Source organism: Myotis brandtii, unplaced genomic scaffold, assembly GCF_000412655.1.
Source record: "Myotis brandtii unplaced genomic scaffold, ASM41265v1 scaffold185, whole genome shotgun sequence".
NCBI classification, from domain to species: domain Eukaryota; kingdom Metazoa; phylum Chordata; class Mammalia; order Chiroptera; family Vespertilionidae; genus Myotis; species Myotis brandtii.
Genome location: NW_005356870.1, coordinates 8,887,579 through 8,909,880, shown reverse-complemented (window position 1 = coordinate 8,909,880; position 22,302 = coordinate 8,887,579). Strand labels below are relative to the sequence as shown.

The 22,302-nt window shown below is 37.8% G+C and overlaps 1 protein-coding gene across 3 annotated transcripts in view; it reads right to left on the bottom strand.

Annotated features, from left to right (window-relative positions):
- Positions 1–69: 69 nt before the first annotated feature.
- ZDHHC2 (zinc finger, DHHC-type containing 2) overlaps positions 70–22,302 on the bottom strand; it is a 60,495-nt gene continuing 38,262 nt past the window's right edge. For all 3 annotated transcript variants that reach the window (XM_014537909.1, XM_014537910.1, XM_014537908.1), the window contains 8 exons: positions 22,126–22,158; positions 20,324–20,444; positions 18,023–18,155; positions 12,971–13,097; positions 12,581–12,673; positions 7,889–8,001; positions 5,114–5,188; positions 70–280 (listed from right to left, as the gene is read on the bottom strand). In XM_014537909.1, the coding sequence (XP_014393395.1) occupies positions 5,148–5,188; positions 7,889–8,001; positions 12,581–12,673; positions 12,971–13,097; positions 18,023–18,155; positions 20,324–20,444; positions 22,126–22,158 (661 nt within the window). In that variant the 3' untranslated portion in view covers positions 70–280; positions 5,114–5,147. The remainder of the gene's footprint in view (positions 281–5,113; positions 5,189–7,888; positions 8,002–12,580; positions 12,674–12,970; positions 13,098–18,022; positions 18,156–20,323; positions 20,445–22,125; positions 22,159–22,302) is intronic.

The following is a 22,302-nucleotide window of genomic DNA, read 5'->3' as shown; positions in this document are numbered from 1 at the left end:
TATTTGGGTGAAAACTGGCCCATGAATTTACTCAAAGTTTTTTATGATAGAAGGTATTTTTGCCCTTGATCCATAAGACACAATTATTTTTAATATTTCACAGAAATTTGTGTTAGTTGAGACAATCTGTATCCTGATTTTAAAAAGGTGATGTTTTAAGCAACAGCTTGGAGAGAAGTAATCAATTCATATTCTGCGTATCCAGCCAAAGGGAAATGGGACAACTGGTCAACGGTGCCCTCCTGTGGGAAGCCTCTTCCTCCATCTACAGCACTGATACCTAGAAATGAAACAGAAAACATGAAACTATTGTGTTAACTATTTTAAAAACAACAAGTCATCCATTCAAACAAACTCATTGTTGCAATAACATCCCTTGTTCAAAATTGTTTTCTATACTAGAAGACTCAGTAGATGTGTTCTTGAAGATAGCCCTCGACATCAATGCCTTCAAACTATATTGTGCATATACAAGACCAGAGGACCTTGTTAGAATGCAAAAGATGCAGACTCTGATTCAGTAGGACTAGACACAGTGATGGCGAACCTATGACACGCGTGTCAGAGGTGACACGCGAACTCATTTTTTTGGTTGATTTTTCTTTGTTAAATGGCATTTAAATATATAAAATAAATATCAAAAATATAAGTCTTTGTTTTACTATGATTGCAAATATCAAAAAATTTCTGTATGTGACACGGCACAAGAGTTAAGTTAGGGTTTTTCAAAATGCTGACACGCCGAGCTCAAAAGGTTCGCCACCACTGGACTAGAGTGAGGTCCAGCATCCTGCGTTTCTATTAAGCTCTCAGGTGAGGGCAATGATACTGGTTTGGGACCCCAATTTGAGAGGCAGGGTTCTTCTGCATTTGTCTGAGGGCCACTACACATTTAGGAGTGACAGATGAGTTAGAAGAGGGATTTAAGGAAATATGTCTGAAATTTCATGTGCATAGAAACACAGCAATTTTTGTTTATAATTTATAAGAGGGAAGGTTGGATAGCCTAAATTGAGTCTCTACTTTAGCACTACTATAGGTCTGGGTACATTATAATTATCTGGGACATATGCTGACTAAGAAATAATATATAAAAGGCCACAGGTTATTTACTAATGTAGTTCAAAAAGAGAACAGAATATGAAGATAACATTTAGTAAGGTAGTTAAATTAAGCATATGTTCAATATAAATCTGCACTGAATGAATTGCAAGTCAAAGATGTAAAGCAGAAAAGCTATTTTAAAAACTATTTGGAAAAACTATACCTTAGGAAAATGCAATTTTTTAAAAAAAGAAACATTTTACTGTCTCTGGTTATATCAATAGAATGAAAAGTATGACATCAGAAAGTCACTTTTTAATGTCAATGCAGCTGACTTGTGCCGTCCTATGGTTATTAAGACCATTATGTCTTATATTCAAATGTAATAAAATCAAGTTTTTGTGAGACTGTTAATTTTAACAATGTTATTTTACCACGTATTTACAAAATCCTTATTTAGAACCTACTACGTGTCTGGTACTTGGCAAAGTGTGGAGGATAATGATGAACAAATGCAACAGCGGTCTTGTGTCAATACACTGGGGCATCTACATGACACGATATTACGATGTAAACTTGTAAAATATTTAACACATGACCTCCCAAACAATGGTGATTATTACTAATAATTCAAAATACTAAGAAAATTCCTATAAAACTTTGCATGCTTTACAGACCTATGTTCTGTAAAACATTTATTTGTGGTATTGGTTGGTGATTCATATTTGTTTATTCATAGTTACATTTTAAGAATCATTTCCAGAAATTTAATAGTGTGTCTTTGCCATTTAACCTTATAAGAAGATTACATTTTCACTCCCCTAACCATAGTTGTGATGAACCTGATCCACTCTACCATAATGTATAGTCATCCAAGACCAAAACAGTCAATGGGAAAATGGCCAGATCCGTGTTTTGCTGTTACTTAGAGAGCTACTCATTAAAACCAAACAAAACAAATTTTAAAAGATTTTAAAAAACAGATTTTGAGGGTTAAAATGGGTTAAAAAAAACTAACACAGAAACTAAAAATACACACTCAGATAGCCATGAAATACTTTGACATGAATGATTTTGTTTGAGATGCAACTGTCTCACTTCTCATAGACTTTGGGATTCTAGATTGAAGTTTTATAAATAGAGAGTTGTTTTGATAACCTTGATGTATTTGTAGTTGTTATAATGGTAGATATAGCTGTTTGTTTTGTCTACATGTTTATGGCTTTGCTCCAAAGGGGCGCTTTACTGTACCTTTCTATTGACTGCAGGCTTATAAGTAGGTTATGTATTAAAGAAACCGATTTTGAAGTACAGGTTTTTAAAAATTATGGTATAATGGAAGTGATCTGGAATGCCTATATTTTAAGAATGACACATGCTGTGGGTGGGTCCTAGTGTGACCAAAAAGAGGGTAAAAGGTCTACACTAACAGTACGTGATTCTCTTGTACTTAGACCCAGTGAGATCCTGCTGATGAGTGATCAAGGACATGACCACTATATATCCCGAAGGACAGAAACATTTTTTTTTAAATTGTACAATCCTATGAAATGTTAAGAGAATTGACATGTAAACATCAACATTTCAGGATCAATCCTTGCCACTGAATGTATTACTATAAAAATGAATTTGTTCATCAACTTATTTTGGGTCAGCTAAGACATCTTTTAATTTGAATCACTCAAAAATAAATAATGCTTATGGAAACAATTTGCCCTATGAGAATTAGAAAAGTGTGAAAAATATAAAACATAAAGGAAAAGCTTAACTTACTTTCATACAATAGGAATTTGTTTTGTTTGAAGAATTAAGTCTCATTCTCCATGGTCAATGCAGGATTGCTCATCCCTTCAAGAAAGAACTTGAATTAGCATTTTTTTTGGTTGCTTTTGAACAAATAGGCAGAGATTTGTTTATTCATCCGTGAGTTTTCCTAGTACACGGTATGGGTGTTTATAAATAAGATGGTAATATAAACACACACACGAGAAACGTGTAGGCCACAACCACTGTCACCAAAAAAAAAAGAGATGTATACCTGAAGGAAAAGGTACATTGAACCTGGCACTTCCCACTATCATAAATCATTGTTTCCTAATTCTTCCTTGACCTACCTCATTCTAGTTAAACTAATCTTTGAGCCCTTTCTCACCTCGTCTTTCTCATGTTTCTCTTCTTTTACCTCATCTTTTTAACTTCAGTTTCTCATTCACCTATCAAAGTAACAGAAATATTAATCCAAGAAGCCAACTACTAACAGCATGAATCCTTCTTCATCTCCCCAAAAATTGACCTGCAACTATACATCACTTCTTTGCCTCTAAGGAAACTGATGAATTCTAAAGGCAAATAGGTGTCATCAATTTTTGTCCTTCCCATAGATCAGAAAATGGAATGGCAGGTTTGAAGGTAAAGAGAGACCAAATTATGAATACTCAAATGATGGGGATCTTCTGAGGGAATATACCAGATGGGGCAAAAGTAGGTTTATAAATACACAAAACACAGAATTTATAATTGTATTATTATTTTTAATTATTGTATTATTCCCCATTTGAATAACTAAACCTACTTTTGCCCAACCCTTTAAAAAAAACAAGACTTTTGGTCAGGGCACATACAAGAATCAACCAATAAGTAAATGGGACAAAAAAAACAAGACTTCTTAAAGAAAGCCAATATTTTAGGAGAATATGACTGATTATCCTATATAACAAAAGGCTAATATGCAAATAGCGCGAACGGCGGAACAACCAAACAACTGGTCACTATGAGGAGCGCTGACCACCAAAGGGCGCACGCGGAACATGGCAGGCATCGGCAGCGGCAAATACACTGGGGCATCTACATGACACGATATTACGATGTAAACTTGTAAAATATTTAACACATGACCTCCCAAACAATGGTGATTATTACTAATAATTCAAAATACTAAGAAAATTCCTATAAAACTTTGCATGCTTTACAGACCTATGTTCTGTAAAACATTTATTTGTGGTATTGGTTGGTGATTCATATTTGTTTATTCATAGTTACATTTTAAGAATCATTTCCAGAAATTTAATAGTGTGTCTTTGCCATTTAACCTTATAAGAAGATTACATTTTCACTCCCCTAACCATAGTTGTGATGAACCTGATCCACTCTACCATAATGTATAGTCATCCAAGACCAAAACAGTCAATGGGAAAATGGCCAGATCCGTGTTTTGCTGTTACTTAGAGAGCTACTCATTAAAACCAAACAAAACAAATTTTAAAAGATTTTAAAAAACAGATTTTGAGGGTTAAAATGGGTTAAAAAAAACTAACACAGAAACTAAAAATACACACTCAGATAGCCATGAAATACTTTGACATGAATGATTTTGTTTGAGATGCAACTGTCTCACTTCTCATAGACTTTGGGATTCTAGATTGAAGTTTTATAAATAGAGAGTTGTTTTGATAACCTTGATGTATTTGTAGTTGTTATAATGGTAGATATAGCTGTTTGTTTTGTCTACATGTTTATGGCTTTGCTCCAAAGGGGCGCTTTACTGTACCTTTCTATTGACTGCAGGCTTATAAGTAGGTTATGTATTAAAGAAACCGATTTTGAAGTACAGGTTTTTAAAAATTATGGTATAATGGAAGTGATCTGGAATGCCTATATTTTAAGAATGACACATGCTGTGGGTGGGTCCTAGTGTGACCAAAAAGAGGGTAAAAGGTCTACACTAACAGTACGTGATTCTCTTGTACTTAGACCCAGTGAGATCCTGCTGATGAGTGATCAAGGACATGACCACTATATATCCCGAAGGACAGAAACATTTTTTTTTAAATTGTACAATCCTATGAAATGTTAAGAGAATTGACATGTAAACATCAACATTTCAGGATCAATCCTTGCCACTGAATGTATTACTATAAAAATGAATTTGTTCATCAACTTATTTTGGGTCAGCTAAGACATCTTTTAATTTGAATCACTCAAAAATAAATAATGCTTATGGAAACAATTTGCCCTATGAGAATTAGAAAAGTGTGAAAAATATAAAACATAAAGGAAAAGCTTAACTTACTTTCATACAATAGGAATTTGTTTTGTTTGAAGAATTAAGTCTCATTCTCCATGGTCAATGCAGGATTGCTCATCCCTTCAAGAAAGAACTTGAATTAGCATTTTTTTTGGTTGCTTTTGAACAAATAGGCAGAGATTTGTTTATTCATCCGTGAGTTTTCCTAGTACACGGTATGGGTGTTTATAAATAAGATGGTAATATAAACACACACACGAGAAACAGTGTAGGCCACAACCACTGTCACCAAAAAAAAAAAGAGATGTATACCTGAAGGAAAAGGTACATTGAACCTGGCACTTCCCACTACCATAAATCATTGTTTCCTAATTCTTCCTTGACCTACCTCATTCTAGTTAAACTAATCTTTGAGCCCTTTCTCACCTCGTCTTTCTCATGTTTCTCTTCTTTTACCTCATCTTTTTAACTTCAGTTTCTCATTCACCTATCAAAGTAACAGAAATATTAATCCAAGAAGCCAACTACTAACAGCATGAATCCTTCTTCATCTCCCCAAAAATTGACCTGCAACTATACATCACTTCTTTGCCTCTAAGGAAACTGATGAATTCTAAAGGCAAATAGGTGTCATCAATTTTTGTCCTTCCCATAGATCAGAAAATGGAATGGCAGGTTTGAAGGTAAAGAGAGACCAAATTATGAATACTCAAATGATGGGGATCTTCTGAGGGAATATACCAGATGGGGCAAAAGTAGGTTTATAAATACACAAAACACAGAATTTATAATTGTATTATTATTTTTAATTATTGTATTATTCCCCATTTGAATAACTAAACCTACTTTTGCCCAACCCTTTAAAAAAAACAAGACTTTTGGTCAGGGCACATACAAGAATCAACCAATAAGTAAATGGGACAAAAAAAACAAGACTTCTTAAAGAAAGCCAATATTTTAGGAGAATATGACTGATTATCCTATATAACAAAAGGCTAATATGCAAATAGCGCGAACAGCGGAACAACCAAACAACTGGTCACTATGAGGAGCGCTGACCACCAAAGGGCGCGCGCGGAACATGGCAGGCATCGGCAGCGGCAAAATGGTGGAGCAGGTGAGCGAGGGCACCAGACCAAGGCGGGGCACCAGTCGCTGTCATTGGGGCGAGCCTCTGGTGGTTACTGAAAATTCTTTTCTCACGCGTGCCACGGTCCCGCCCAGTACTCGCACCCACTGACAGTGTCGGCCCTGCTCATACTCGCTGCTGGTGCCAGCCCCAATTGCTCTGCACTGTCAGCGGGTGCGAGCGGGGCTGACACCGTTAGCGCATGGGAACAGCAGGAGTGGGGCTGCCAGCAGACAGGGGACTATGGCGGGAGGGGCAGGGCAGGGGTACAGAGGATGGGCCGAGACCTGCCCCTGTGTCCACCGCAGCCTCGCAGCCCACAGTTCCTTTTAAGGTGCACAAATTCGTGCACTGGGCCCCTAGTCTATATAATAAAAGCCTAAGTGACCATTAAGGTGGAATGACCAGAACGACTGGTCACTATGATGCACACTGACCACCAGGGGGCAGACACTCAATGCAGGAGCTGTCCCCTGGTGGTCAGTGTGCTCCCACAGGGGGAGTGCAGCTCAGCCAGAAGCTGGGCTCATGGCTGGCGAGCACAGCGGCAGGAGCCTCTCCCGCCTCCGCAGCAGCGCTAAGGATGTCCGACTGACTGCTTAGGCCCGCTCCCAAGCTGTCAGTTGGACATCCCCTGAGGGTTCCCAGACTACGAGAGGGCACAGGCCGGGCTGAGGGACCCCCCTAACCCCCGAGTGCACAAATTTTATGCATCGGGCCTCTAGTATATTTAATAAAGACCTTATAATTTTTAATCAGGACGATCCATTTTTTTTCACCATTACTAAATCCCAAAGAGACATCAAGGAAACTAGTAAATAAAGTGCAGTCAGCTAAAACTAAGCAGTGCTAAGAGAGAGTTTGAAGGAAAGAACAGGAATGAAGGAGAAAGGATTGAGAAATTCAATTAGGCAACCTAGTGAGTTTCTGGCTAACATTGTCTCAATGGTGAATGAGTGGTTTCATACTCATTTATAGGGACACCATACACATTTACTCACACCTGCATGTTTGACCACATTGTTTTTGCTTAAGCCTTCCCAACCTGGGAAATAAGTAGTGTTTTCAAGATAAGGAAGCTAAATCTAAAAGTTTAGGTAACTTCACAAATACCACCTACTAATTAGGTGCCCAAATTGGGATTTGAAATCAAGTCTGTCCAGCTTCAAACCTTGCTGTTCTTTGCCAATAAAGAAGTAATCAAAAGATTAAAATCAACAGCAATAACAAGAGAACTATGAAGAAAATACATGTAGCTAAAGTTATGGTAATTATGCAGTCACTTTGACATTTTGAAATTGGATAGAAACCTTAGGGCAAAAGAACTGCATAATTTGAAATCCTTTACAGCAGATATTTTTCAATCTTTTGTCTGAGTTGATTACGTTTTTCCATTTTAAAAATTATACTTTGAATTTATTTTGATCATTTAGTATGCAGGAATAAAGACTTGGTTCTTTAAGCTGGAAAAAAACACAGTGTAGATCTATCTTTCACAAAATGATTTTCTAGAGCTAACAGACATTCAAGTACTTCCCAAATAGAAGTTCCTGAAAATAACTCTAAATTTACACTGAAAGTCAGACTGTAAAGCAAGAAAAATCCTATAGGAAATATAATGGAATGTTTTTCACTATTTTAACCTTTTAAAAATAAAATATATCCGAAAAGCCGAACAGGCACACCCTTACCAGCTTTGTCTTTCCCCGGGTTTGTGCTGCTCTCTGTCCAAGACTGAGAATCAGTAAGGAGGTGGCTCTGGGACTCTCTCAATGGCTTTGCAGGAAATTGATGGTTTTCAGGACTGAAGAAGAATAATCATCATCACAATCATCACATTAACTCTCGACAATATTAACATGTTTCTCAGAGTGTGGAACTCAAACCACTGTGGTGCGAGATCATTGTAGAAATTACCCAAGACAATTGGGGGAACACAGGAACAATTAAATCACCCTGGCTCGCAATGAGAAGAAGTGTTCTCTCTTTAGTTCTCTTTTCATTTTGATTACAATAAGGTGACAACCTGCAACTCTGGCAAATCTCCATTTTTAATACAAAAACTTGGCCTCAGCTTCAGACTTTAGCAGGTAAGGGAATCTAATTAGACCTAACAGTATTTCATTTCCAATTTTCCATTGTTATACTCTATTTATGACAAATTATACTGGTTTGTCATTTATGACAGTGGTATGAAGTTTGATTTAAAAATAAATCTCAGTGCAAGTTTAAATAAACATATTAAAGAAAAATGGTATTTTTAAGTGGTATGTGGATATGGAAAAAATCTATGAAGGTGATGGTAGAAAGATAAGTTTGAGGAAAAATTGGTCTAGTGTTTCCAAAGTGGCCTGACTGGTCTTGAACAAAGAATCCTCTATCCCCTGTAAGACTGAAACAACAAACTTGAGCATCATCTTGCAGGAGGTGTTGAAAACATCTGACCTTATCAGGTCTTCCAAGCCTGGTGTTTAATTTGGGAAAATGAAAGAGTCTGAAAAAAAGAACTTGAGTTTTAAAATTTAAGTACACATGCCACATATTGACATATTGGATGGTATGAAAAAATAAATATATAAATTAAAATAACATGAGTTAGAAAAAAAATATTGGCATAGAAACTATTATTTTAGAACACCCTGAAATACTAATTATAATACTGCTCAAAAGAAAAAACTACTTAAAATTCCTCCAAGAATAATTTCACATATTTCAGTTGTCTGTAACTATTATTTTTTAAAGGATATGCTTTTGCATCTCAGATCTAAAATTTGAGAATATTTTAATTTTGTGCAACTTTAACCTACCCTTATTAAAAACTTGAAGGTAAATCTTTTTAAAAAACTATGTCTTCCATTCCTATGAATGTCTCCCATTCCTTTTACTCTAATTCTTTTGATTCCTCAGGAAAGAGGCCATCTACCAGGTATAGGGACTAAGTCCTGGTTTAGGGATTCCGTGGAGACTGATTGCCGGCATCGATCCATTCATTTAATGATACTCATTCAGTAACTATTACATCAATGAATAAAGTCTTTGATCTCATGGAAATTTCACTGTAACCGAGGAAGAATAATAATAAAGGAATAAATATATAATAAGTCAGGTGACAATACGAGCTATGACAACTAGTGTCCAGGGAAGTGTCGGAGCAGGTTACTCTTTTACAAAGGCTTTTCAAGGATGGCCTCTATTGTGAAGTTACACCTGAGTAGAAAGTGAATGAAGAGAAGGCACAGACCATTCAGGATTCCGGAGGAAGAACATTTAGGAAGAGGAATGAACAAGTACAAAGGCATTAAATAAGGGACATGCCTGGTGTATGAGAAACAGCCAAGATCTGTGTGTCCAAGGATTGTTACTGAGGAACAGTAGGGCTGACATTAGAGAGGTGCCGGGAGCCAGATTAGATAGAATGAGGTAAGGACATTCACTAGTCTTTATTCTGAGTAAGATGGGAAATCAATGGAGGTTTTTGAGCAGAAGAGCGACAAAATCTGATTTATGTTTCAAAAGGATCACGCTGACTTCCTAATGAATAGACTGGAGTAGGGAAAAAAATGGAATCAGGAAGGTCAGGAAGAAATTGAAACAATTCATGTGAGAAATGATACAGATGTATTTTGAGGGGGAATCTGATAGGGTTTGCAAATGGAGTAAATAAAGAAAAACTTAAGAAAGGAATCGGAATGAGTCCGGTGTTTCTGGCCAGAGTACCTGGGAGGACAGAGGTCACAAATACTGATTCACGTATGGAAGAATGAGGAGAATCAGGCTTTGGTGGGCGTGAGGGTGTGGATGGCTGGAATCAGGAGTTCTGCTTTGCACCTGCTCAGCTGGCCATGACTTTTAGACACTGACGTGGGAATGTTGAGTAGACAGCCAGATATAAAACTCTGGAGCACAGCGATCCCAACAATAACCACAGAAATTTTATATGGGCTAATCAGGGAGAATTATAAAATTCTGTAGCTGCCAAAATCCAATCTCAACATTTAAAGGAAACAGGAGAAGCCTGACCTCTTCAAGATCACCTGGCGAGGTAACAGTGCCAGAACCGGCTTCCTCTCCATACCCTGGGGACACGTCGTGGGAGAGGTATGATCTCTAAAACCCAAAGAGTCTTAAACTACAAAAACCACTTAATAAAGATAAGAAGCATTATTGAAAACTACTGTTAAATTTTATGAAAGCTATGACAACATAACACATAACTTATTAAAACTAGATTTTTCTGCACCAAAGTAAAGAAAACCATTAACATTTAGCTCCTGAGGAGTTTTCAAGCCAAAACTCTCAGAGCATGTCCCAAAACACTCTGGTGCCTTTGAATGTCCCTGTGAAGCACATTGAAATCCCTCATTGATGGAGAGTCTGGTCTATACATAGCTCCCTCTAGGGGTGGGGTGGTGAATAGGTTTCATCTCCTGACAATCTATGATAATAAAAGCATAATATGCTAATTAGACCGGACAGCCAAATGACCTTCCGGATGTCATTCTGGACGTCCTTCTGGATGAAGCCGCGGCGGCAGGGGCCGAGGCAGAGGCAGTTAGGGGTGATGAAGCAGGCAGGCGAGCAGTTAGGGGTGATGAGGCAAGCAGGTGAGCGGTTGGGGTGATCAGGCAGGCAGGCAGAGTGGTTAGGGGCAATCAGGAAGGCACGCAAGCGGTTAGGGGCGATCAGGCAGGCCAGTGAGCAGTTAGGGATGATCAGGCAGGCAGGTGAGCAGTTGGAGGCGATCAGGCAGGCAGGCAGAGTGGTGAGGGGTGATCAGGCAGGCAGGCAGTGGTGAGGGGTGATCAGGCAGGCAGGCAGGTGAGCGGTTAGGAGCCAGCGGTCCCGGGATGTGAGAGAGTGCAGGCCAGGCTGAGGGACACCCCCCCATGCATGAATTTCGTGCACCGGGCCTCTGGTTTAAAATAATTTGGAATGGCCGCCAGGATCACTACTTTGAGACGCATTCTGGGGTCAGGCCAGGCTGCAGAGGAGAAATACTGTTGGCAATAAGAAATCCACACTAGCCCTAGCCGGCCTGGCTCAGTGGATAGAGCATCAGCCTGCGGACTGAAGGGTCCCAGGTTCGATTCTGGCCGGGGGCATACGCCTGGGTTGTGGGCTCGATCCCTAGTAGGGGCATGCAGGAGGCAGCCAATTGGTGATTCTCTCTCATCATTGATGTCTCTATCTCTCTCACCTTCTCCCTTCCTCTCTGAAATCAATAAAGAATTATATTTTTTAAAAAAGAAAGAAAGAAATCCACACTAGACAGGGGGAGCGCAGGTATAGGTGCATGCACACTGCATTCTGGCACCTAAGAAACTCTCTAATATTTAACTAAGAATGCTATTATGGTTATGCTTTTGCTATTGGATTTCATTAAAAATCAGAAGTATGTCATATTCAAATAACTCTGTCTTAACGATATAAATTAGTTTTTAAAACTTATTCATATACGTATAGCATTTTAAACATTTAAGTAGTTTTGCCTTTTGCCAGTTAGCAGCCAAATCAGAATCAAATTTCAGGTTTTCCTTAGATTCTTGATAGACTAAAACCAAAACAGACTTAAAACACTGGCAAAAGTCTCCTGACTTTTAATACATTCCCAAGAGCCCTTCCCTCCTCTCCGCAGAAATGGCTCAGATAATGCACAGAGGTCTGTAAAGAGCAGCAGGAATAGGCTGCACAATGCTAACAAAACTGCTAACAAAAGAGCAGGTGTCTGGGATTCCATTCGTCCTCCAGAGGCCTGACCCAGGGAAGTTTCCTGATCTCTTTATAAGTTACCTGGAGAGTCAGAGGAAAGTCCACCTGGATCGGCTCACCTGACCGCCAGGCAAGCTAATCTGGACTTACTTTTTTTTTCTTTTAAGTACAATTTTTTTAAATAGTTTTTTTTATTAATTTCAGAGAGGAAGGAAGAGGGAGAAAGAGATAGAAACATCAACGATGAGAGTATCATTGATTAGCTGCCTCCTGAACGCTCCCCACTGGGGATCGAGCCCACAGCCTGGGCATGTGCCCTTGACCGGAATCGAACCTGGGACCCTTTAGTCCGCAGGTCGACGCTCAATCCACTGAGCCAAACCGGCTAGGGCTTAAGTACAATATATTTTTTAAAAAAATCATAATATGCTTCAGTCAACTAAAATGTTTAGAGAATTAACAACCTGTTTATACACCACCCAGATTAATAACAGAATTTTTCAACTATAACTAAAGCTCCTGATTTTTTCCTCCCTCCTTCATTCCAAACAGAAACCACTGTAGTGAATTCTCTTATATTCTTAAAACTTTTCAAAGAAACATGTAACCCAAGGACAGGTGAGGATAACAGATGTTATTGGAAAGTGAAGTAGAAAAAAACAACATGAGATTACTTTTTCGATGCTGGATTCAGTCCTGCAGGAGTGGACGGCTGTTCAGGATCTTGGTTCACAAGGCAAGTTGGGAAGGAGCAGCCATCGCCGAGACTATAATGGAAACAAACACTTACAACGGAGCCACGAAAACGCCAACAGAGTGAGACTCTGTTACAGCGCTCACGTCTGCGAGCAGAACACAGTTCCGTGATGGGCCCAACGTGTGCCAGACACTGATTTCAATACAGTCTGTATAGGGGGTGAGGAGTTAATTTATTTCCACATTGGTACAACAGTGAATCATAAAATAGTACGTTAAAAAACAGGAGGTCCTGTGCAGAACCATAGAGTCCCTTTGCTGGATTACTTTCATTGGTTTAATACCGGAAACATTTCACAACGAAATACCTTGAAAACACGGGTAGCAACCAGTACTTCTTCTCATCACCAAAAACTTGTCGCATATTTTTACTGAAACCCAAGCTGAATCCATTCTTATCTGTTCCATGTCGAAATACAGGACTTCTAAAAGCCTCTAAAAAAGACAGCAGAGCAATCACGTGAGTAATGAACATTAACTAGTAACCTTTAGAAGTGATTGAGTTAAATGAGGGCACTCGAAAATCAATGGCTAACCCCCTGAGGACTTATGTGCCTACCAGCAGCCCAGCAATGAAGATTGCTTGTACTGCTTTAAAAGAATCTAATGATTACATTTACTTTAATTTCTAAGTAACCTTTTAACTATTATAGCAGCAGATGGGCATTGCAGAAAACTAGAAAATACAAAAAGCAAGTAATTTACATCTTCTAATTCTTTTTTAGATACATGGGTGGATGGATATAAATATATACAAATCTACATAGGTTTTAACTAAAATGAGACTACACATACATTCTATAGCCTGCATTTTACAGTATGTTCCATTTTACAATCTCATTGAATCATACCTACCCAAAATATACTTTAAAGCTGGTTTGTCCAAACCAAGATCCAATGCAGAATCATACCATGTGTGTGACTATGCCCACACTGCATATGGAAGCTGAGGTGCAGAGAGGCTGTGGGACTTGCCCAAGATCACACAGGAAATGAATGATCACACAGAAAGTAAATATCAGCATGCAACCTGAACAAGGCCATCAATGTTCTTCCCATGCTTCATTTTTTTCTGAGATGTAAAAATATAAAATTTTAATTTTTTGACTATGAATAAACGCATGAGTATAATGAGTTCTGTCCATCATGTAAAAAAGAAAACTCTAATTAGCAGAGTGAAGGTACTAAAAATATGTGGCAATTTCCAAGTTCCTTAGCATTTATCCCCCAAGTCAGTGATGGCGAACCTATGACACGCGTGTCAGAGGTGACACGCGAACTCATTCTTTGGGTTGATTTTTCTTTGTTAAATGGCATTTAAATATATAAAATAAATATCAAAAATATAAGTCTTTGTTTTACTATGGTTGCAAATATCAAAAAATTTCTATATGTGACACGGCACCAGAGTTTAGGGTTTTTCAAAATGCTGACACGCCGAGCTCAAAAGGTTCGCCATCACTGGTCTAAGTTATGTAGCTTTATGTATAACACAGGTTTATAACCGGAGGACCACATTGTAGGATGTCCTTTCGGTGTTACAAGTTCAATCTACAAGCTTGAGGAGTTAAAAGCTTCTAGAAGCAATTCATTTACTTTTGATAAATTGAAATTTAATTGTCCAACATCTATTTTGAAAGTAAGATACTTTGTTTAGAAATTACTTTATTATACCAATTTTCACCCTAATAGTATCTGCTATAAGAAGATTTCGCCTGAATATTAAAAATTGTCATTCATTGGCCACAATTAATCTTCACTGACAATTATAATCATGGAATCTCACTGTTTGAAGTGTCCTTTGAGATCATAAGTCCTGGCTGTATTCCCAAACTCCCAACCTTAGTCTAGAAAACTCCAGTTAGCTTAGTCCCTGCTTACTCATCAAACCTCATAGTATATATTTTTTTGTTTTTTAGCTTTCTATGTATCAACCATGTGGGCAGTGTCTCAAACATTGCTAGGTCTCTTCCTACAGACTTCTGTAAAAATTGAGGTGAAAATTTATAGAACATCGTGCACTGCTGGTGGGAATGCAGACTGGTGCAGCCACTGTGGAGAACAGTATGGCATTTCCTCAAAAAACTAAAAATGGAACTCCCATTTGACCCAGTGATCCCACTGCTAGGAATATATCCCAAGAAACTAGAAACACCAATCAGAAAGGATATATGCACCCCTATGTTCATAGCAGCATAACTGACCATAGCTAAGATTTGGAAACAGTGTAAGTGCCCATCAGCAGATGAATGGATTAGAAAACTGTGGTACATCTACACAATGGAATACTACGCTGCTGTAAAAAAGAAGGAATTCTTACCATTTGCAACAGCATGGATGGAACTGGAGAGCATTATGCTAAGCAAAATAAGCCAGTCAGAGAAAGATAAATATCACATGGTCTCAATCATTTGTGGCATATAACGAACAATATAAACTGATGAACAAAAACAGATCTAGAGACAGAGAAGCATCAATCAGACCATCAAGCCTCAGAGGGAAGGTAGGGGAGGGTGGGGGTAAGGGAGAGAGATCAACCAAAGGACTTGTATGCATGCATATAAGCCTAACCAATGGACACAGAAACCAGGGGGGTGGGGGCGTGAGTGGGGGGATGAGGGGGTAATGGGGGGATAAGGACACATATGTAATACCTTAATCAATAATGAAAAAAATTTTAATCACTTTAAAGCGCATAATTCAGTGACATTTAGTACGTTCATGATTTTCTGCAGCTTCCACCTTTATCAAGTTCCAACATATTTTCTTCACCCCAGAGGAAACCATTAGGCAGTCACATGTGGTAGCATGTTTCAGTACTTCATTCCTTTCTATGGCTGAATACTATTCCACTGGAATATATGTAACCATATTTTTCCTATCCATTCATCCTTTGATGGGAATGTGGGCTGTTTCCACCTTTTGGCTAATGCAAATAGTACTGCTATGAACACTGATGTACAAATTATCTGCTGATTGCTGTTTTCCATTATTTTGGGTATATACCTAAGACTGGAATTGCTGGGTCATATGGTAATTCTATATTTAACATTTTGAGGAATTGCCAAACTGTTCTCACAGTGACCGCACACTTTTATATTCCCACCAGCAATATGTGAAGGTTCCAAATTGGCCACATCCTCACCAAAGCTTGTGGGTTATTTTTAATATCCATCCAAGTGGGTATAAAGGGGTACTCTCTGTGGTTTTGATTTTTATTTCCCTAATAACTAATGACACGGAGCATGTTTTTAGGTGTTTGTTGGCCATTTGTATGTTTTCTTTAGAGAAATGTCTTTTTAAATGTCTATTGAAATCCTTTGCAAATTTTTAAACTGGGCTTGTTTCTCTTGTTGTTGAGTTGTAATATTTACATATTCTGGATACTCGGCCCTTGGACATATGATTTACAAATATTACTCTGAAAGATACTATTCATTCCCCATTGGATGGTCTTGGTACCCCTGATAAAAATCAATTGGCCAAAGATGTCTAAGTTTAGCTCTGTACTCTCAGTTCAATTTCATTAGTCAACATCTCTATCCTTATAACAGCACCACAATGTTTTGATCACTGTAGATTTGCAGCAAGTTCTGAAAATAGTAAGAACTTTGTTTTATTTTTTGGTGGACGTTGTTTTCGCTATGTGGGGCCCTTAATGTTTTCTATATATATGATCATGTCATCTGTGAAAAAGAATAGTTTTAACTTCCTTTCCAATTTGGACATTTTTCTGGGTTAATTTCTTTAACTAGAATTTCCAGTGGTGTTAGAAGCAGCAGAAAGAGGGCATCCTTGTTTTGTTCCTGATCTTAAAGGTTTTTCTTTCTCACCACTGAGTGTAGTTGTGGGGCTCTCATAAAGCCCTTTATCGGATCAAAGAAGTTCCCTCCTATTCTTAGTGTGTTAAGTGCTTTTATCATGAAAGGTATTATATTTTGTCAAACACGTTTTTTGTATCAGTTGAGATAATCATGTGGTTTTCCCCCTTCTATTAATGTGATATATGATGTTTGCATAGTGAACGCCTTTGTATTCCTGGGATAAATCTTACTTGATCACAGCATATGGTCCTTTTAATATGCTGCTGGATTTGGTTTGCTTGTATTTTATTGAGGATTTTTGCATTCGTGTTCCTAAGGGATGTTGTAGTTTTCATGTGATGTCTTTCTCTGGCTTTGCAATTAGTGCAATGCTACCCTTAAAGCGTAAGTAGAAAGTGTTTCCTTTTAATTTTTTTGGCAAAGTTTGAGAAGAATTGGTGTTAATTCTTCTTGAATGTCTGCTAGAATTTACCAGTGAGGCCCTCAAGTCCTGGGTTTTTCTTTGTTGGGAGGTACTTGATTACTGATTCAACTTCCTAACTTGCTCTTGGTCTATTCAGATTTTTTATTTCTTCTTGAGTCAGACTGGTAGTTTATGTGTTTCTAGAAATTGTACATTTCATCTAGGTTACCTAATTTTTGATGTACAAATGTTCATGGTTTCTCTTATAACCTTTTTGATTTCTATAAAGTTGGTAGTCCCCACTTTCATTTCTGATTTTCATAATTTGAGTCTTCTCTCTTTTTTTATTTTATTTCTAGCGATAGGCCTGTCAAATTTATTATTTTCAAAGAACCAACTATTGATTTCATTGATCTTCTATCTTTAAATTCTCTATTTTCATTATCTCCTCTCTAATCTTTACCATTTCCTAACTTTGGCTGGCTTTGGGTTAACTGCTCTTATTTTTACAGTTCTTAAAGTGTGAAGTTATTGATTTGAGATTTCTCTTTTCTTAATGTAAGCATTTATTAGTTACATATTTATTTTCCTCTAAGCACTGTTTTCACAGCATCCCCCTCTGTCGGGCTTTTGAACATACTGTTTTCTCTGCCTGAGATGTTCTAGCTCTTTCCATGACTGACTTCTTAGGTTAAATATGTATTATTTTGGTGAGCTCTTCCCTGATCACTCATCTAAACAGGCACCCTCCTATCACCCTCAGCCCTTGATATATACCTCAGGATCCTATTTGTTTCCTTTAAAGAACTTTGCCTGTTATAATTACTTTTATGTTTAGTTATTGATTTTTCTATGCCCTTCACCAGGCTGTTTGGCCCTTACTCACCACTGCTTTTACATGTGATCAACAGTAAAACAATTACTACACAATGCTTTTACATGTGATAAACAGTAAAACAATTCTATGGAATGAGTGAATATGTTTGTGTCTAAGTCACATCCCACAAAACAATATGGGGAATGGGAATAATTTTTACCACTTCAGGACAGGTAGGCATTTACTCATATGGCAAGTTTTGATGAGTATCTATTTATGTACTTAAGTTCTTTTAACTACAAAATTGCATACTCACCTAATGTAGACTTATTTTTGCTGACTAGCCAACAATGATAGCCAAACAGAGAAGACAAGCTGACAGAAAACATAGCTGCAGCAAAGAATAAAAACATAATATGGAACTTGGCTTGAGTATCTGGTAGACCATTCTATAAAGAAAGGAAGAAAATGAAATGTTTTGTCAAAGGAATAAGCATTCCCCTACTTTTATAAGTAAGATTTTTTTTTTTTGCTTAAAATATTTCTTAAATTTAGATATGGAGAAAGATACATGGCTTTATGTTAAAACTTTGAGAAAAAACATATAGCATCAGATTAAAATAAATGTTTATTGGAATATGAATATATATGGAAAATATATTCAAACTTGGGGTATTTATTTTGTTTGGCATAACTGAATCATAGAAAAACTGTGGTAATATGAGTGTAAATTATAACAGAAGAAAGCAAGGTATAAGGAACTATAAAATTTACTTTTGAATTTACTACTTGAATACGTTTTGTAACATACTACATATTTATAAGCGATTAAATAAATTTATTAAAGTGCCAAAAATGAAGGCTGATTGGCACAATTTAGCTACTATACTCACCAATGTTTTACTTTACTACAAACAAAACAGCATCTACTACAAGAACACATACAACAACACATCCACTGTAATGCTTCAGGCTATTGTAAATAAGAGCATCAGAGAAAAGATAAACAGGAGAGCATAACGCCGGTGTAAAATAAACCTGACATCACTCATGTGACAAAAGAGGCCATCTCAAAGCCAAACCAGCGTGACTCTCATTGTGCTATTGCCCAAGGACACCGGCTCTATCTAGAATGGTAGGTTTGGGGCCAAGGACACTCAGTGACGCACCAGAGCTGCCAGGGGGTGTCTCCTTCTGATAGAAGGAAGTACTGTATCCATACCCACCCTGCGGATCTGTCAGATTGACAGGTCACAAGAGCTCACCGGGAGCTTTTGACAGCTGTCCTCACAGTGAAAACCCTGGCTACTCCTTTACAAATATATTTGTGGTTGGGACTAAAACTATTCACAGGAACGAGGAGCGTGGGGTGACATTCTCTCAGACATTCATTAGGGATCATTCCTCTAGCTGCACAGTGAAGGTCTACTTGAATGCCGAGAGCCTGTCCACACACCTATGTATCCCTAGTGCTTAGCAATAGAAGTGGCACATAGTAGGTGCTCAATAAATCTTTGGTATTGAATGTGATTGAAATCCCATCCCACATAAATGATCTAGCAATTAGGAAAGTCTTACCGAATAAAGAATAATTTCATGAAAATAATAAAGCAATTCTGGCAGGGGATGACTTTTTTTGTTGTTGTTTGGTATTCACGAGGAGTATCTTTGAATATTTAAAATACTAAATTTTAATTTTGTTTTGCTTGCATTTAAGGTAAATAGTGCAGCAAACAAATGAATTAACTAAAGCCTAATAAAGCAATACCTAGTAAAAATTCGGGCATTTTAGATATAATAGTTTAAAAAAATAATCTTTTTACACATAAAGAAAACACTTCTATTTTTAAATACTAAAAAAAAATCTTCTTAGTCAATTCTTTTATTTCAGTGGTTGTGTTCTATAAAGCTGCCATGAGCACTGGCTTCCTCCCAGGGAAAACACAGGGAAGGTTCCTGCGAGCCTCCGGTCATACTTTTGTCAGCAGAACTATTTATTCATAACCTGGTTTTCTGTGCATCTGTGCCTGAAGACACAGTATCGACAGCTTATTCAACATTTATTGTTAATTCACTGACACAGAACTCACACCCAACATCACTATGACTCACGCCTGAAGGACGCTCACCCAACACACAGATTTTCTCCATAAAGCACCTCACACGAGTGCTCAGAAACACCGACAGTACTTCAGAACTATTCTTGAAGAGCATTTTAAACAGAAATGACCAACATAAAGCACAACAATGCAAAAAAAAAACAAAAAAACACGTGGCGTTAAGTAGAGTGAAAAGCACAGCGTGTAACAATATGGGAGCTGAGACAAGAAGGCAGAGTGTCCTTGTTTTATCTCCTCGCTTGACATGCACACGGGGCCACGCACATTCTTGGCCACCCTGTGCATGTCTGCAAATGGCCACAAAAGCTCTGTGAGTTCTGGTTTTGGGTAACAGAGAAACTTTAGCAAGATGTGAATTCACAAATACAGAATCTGCAAATAATGAGGACTATAAATGAGTTCAAGTTTATAAAATCAGTGTCTGAAATAATTCACTAACGAAAAAATGTACTATATACTTTTATATACCAAAAAAAATCAACAAGGTAATGACTTACTGTCCAAAATCTGATAAAATACTGTAAATCCGTAGCAGCAATAAAAAGGCAGTACAGCAGGGAATAAGCCAAGAAAAGGAGGAAAAATTTATAATTTGAAAATCCAACACAATTGTTCACCCTGTTGATAAAACAGAAAACATTTTCGATGAGTTTTACATTTTTTAGCACAGGTATACATATGCCCAACCTTAACACAGCATTTAGTTTTTATCATTTAAAGTGTATTGGCAAATCTTAAGTGTCCTTCGTAAGATTTCTTTCCACATACACACATTAAAAATATCCGTTTCACTGAAAAGGAATTCTGTGTTTCGATTTCTCAAATTTGACACGTAATATTGCTTTAATTGATCAAGAACCATATAACTATACAGTTAACCCTTGAACCAACGGGTTGGAACTGCACGGGTCCACTTAGGCACAGGCTGCTTTTCAATAAATATACAGTCAGCACTCTGTATCCCGTTTATTTGAAACAAGAAGGGAGAAAATTCAAAAAAGCACGTGCTCTTAACTAGCCTCTCCCTGATTGAGAGTGGCCTCATGAGGCATGAATGCCCTGGTACTTCGGGACGCCAGGCTAGTGAGGTGAGCAAACGCCCAGGTGGAAGAGGGCCCTCAGGCAGAGCAGCAAAGACTGAGGTGTCTTGGGGCGGGGGGGGGGAGCTGTCAGCGGGCGTGGGGACTGCCCCGCAGGTGCAGTGGACTCAGGTGGGTCGTGGGGAGACGGTGGGCACTGACAGCATGTGCCATGGGAGGGTCAGCAGAGGAATACGCAGAGGATCAGACTGCTTATCACTGAAGGTACCGAGAGCAGAATGAATGCAATGGGGGAAAGAGTGAGGAAAGCTAAAGAATGAACATAATGAAAACTAATACACAATGGAGGTTATTTAGTGAAGTCTTTTTTGGGAAGAACATCGTTCTTATAGGAGTTAAGGAGCTTTATAACCTGTTAAAGGAGAAAGTCTGCAGACAGTAGCAAAAGGCAGCCCGGGGAGGGCTACAGAAGACAGGAAACCGGGCGTCCCCCTGCTGTTCCTGCAACTGAGATCATCACTCTCTGTAGGTCTATGCTTCAACCTACCACTGGCACAGCCTCCTCAAGCGCCAGCCCTGAAGAAGATGAGGCTCATGGAATATCATGCTCAGTGTGCAAGCCCAACCTGGCTGGCAACCTCAGCGTGACTGGCAAAGGAGCGTGCACAGGGGGTGGTAACTTACAGGGAAAGGTAGAAAACACCTTCAGTAGATAATGACGCCTTTCAAATACTCTATTAAGACACCCAATTTCCTGACTTAGAAATACTTTTTAAAATATTAACGAATTCTAAGTGGAAACCCTTATTTCAACAGTATGTGTGTATTTTTGCATACTTGTTATTCTACTCTGTAATGCCAAGTTTTATGTAAAATAAACTGTTAAAGCTTTAGATTAATTAATTATTAGAAACTTCCAGTGAGGTATTGTGTTTATATGTACATTTTGGTGTAATTTCTGGGGAGTATTTTAGAATTTCTATGTTTATGCATGTGCATACAAAGAAAACCATTTGTTCTCAGGAAATATGAGAAGCTAACTTTTAAATTGGTAAGCTACTGGTTTTAAAATTATTCATGGAAATTCTCCTGAATAAAGACTCTTGAACTAATTAAGCAAATATCAGAAATTACATCTGAAAGTACCTCCTAGATCAGCTAAGGCAAAATTTCATTTATAAAAGATTTAAATAGATAAATGATTTTATTTATTAAGTTAGAAGGGACAGAAACCGGTTTAAGCATAGAGCCAGACTTACCATGGGCAATGATGGTCCATCTTCAAAATACATCTAAAAAAAACCATATACACAAAACTCAACACCCCATGAAAACTTAGTCCCATTGAATTATTAAAAAATATATATGTTATTTCAAAAGAGTTGTAGCAAGTAAAATATTGCAAAATTATTTACTTATCTAAAAATTGAATAATA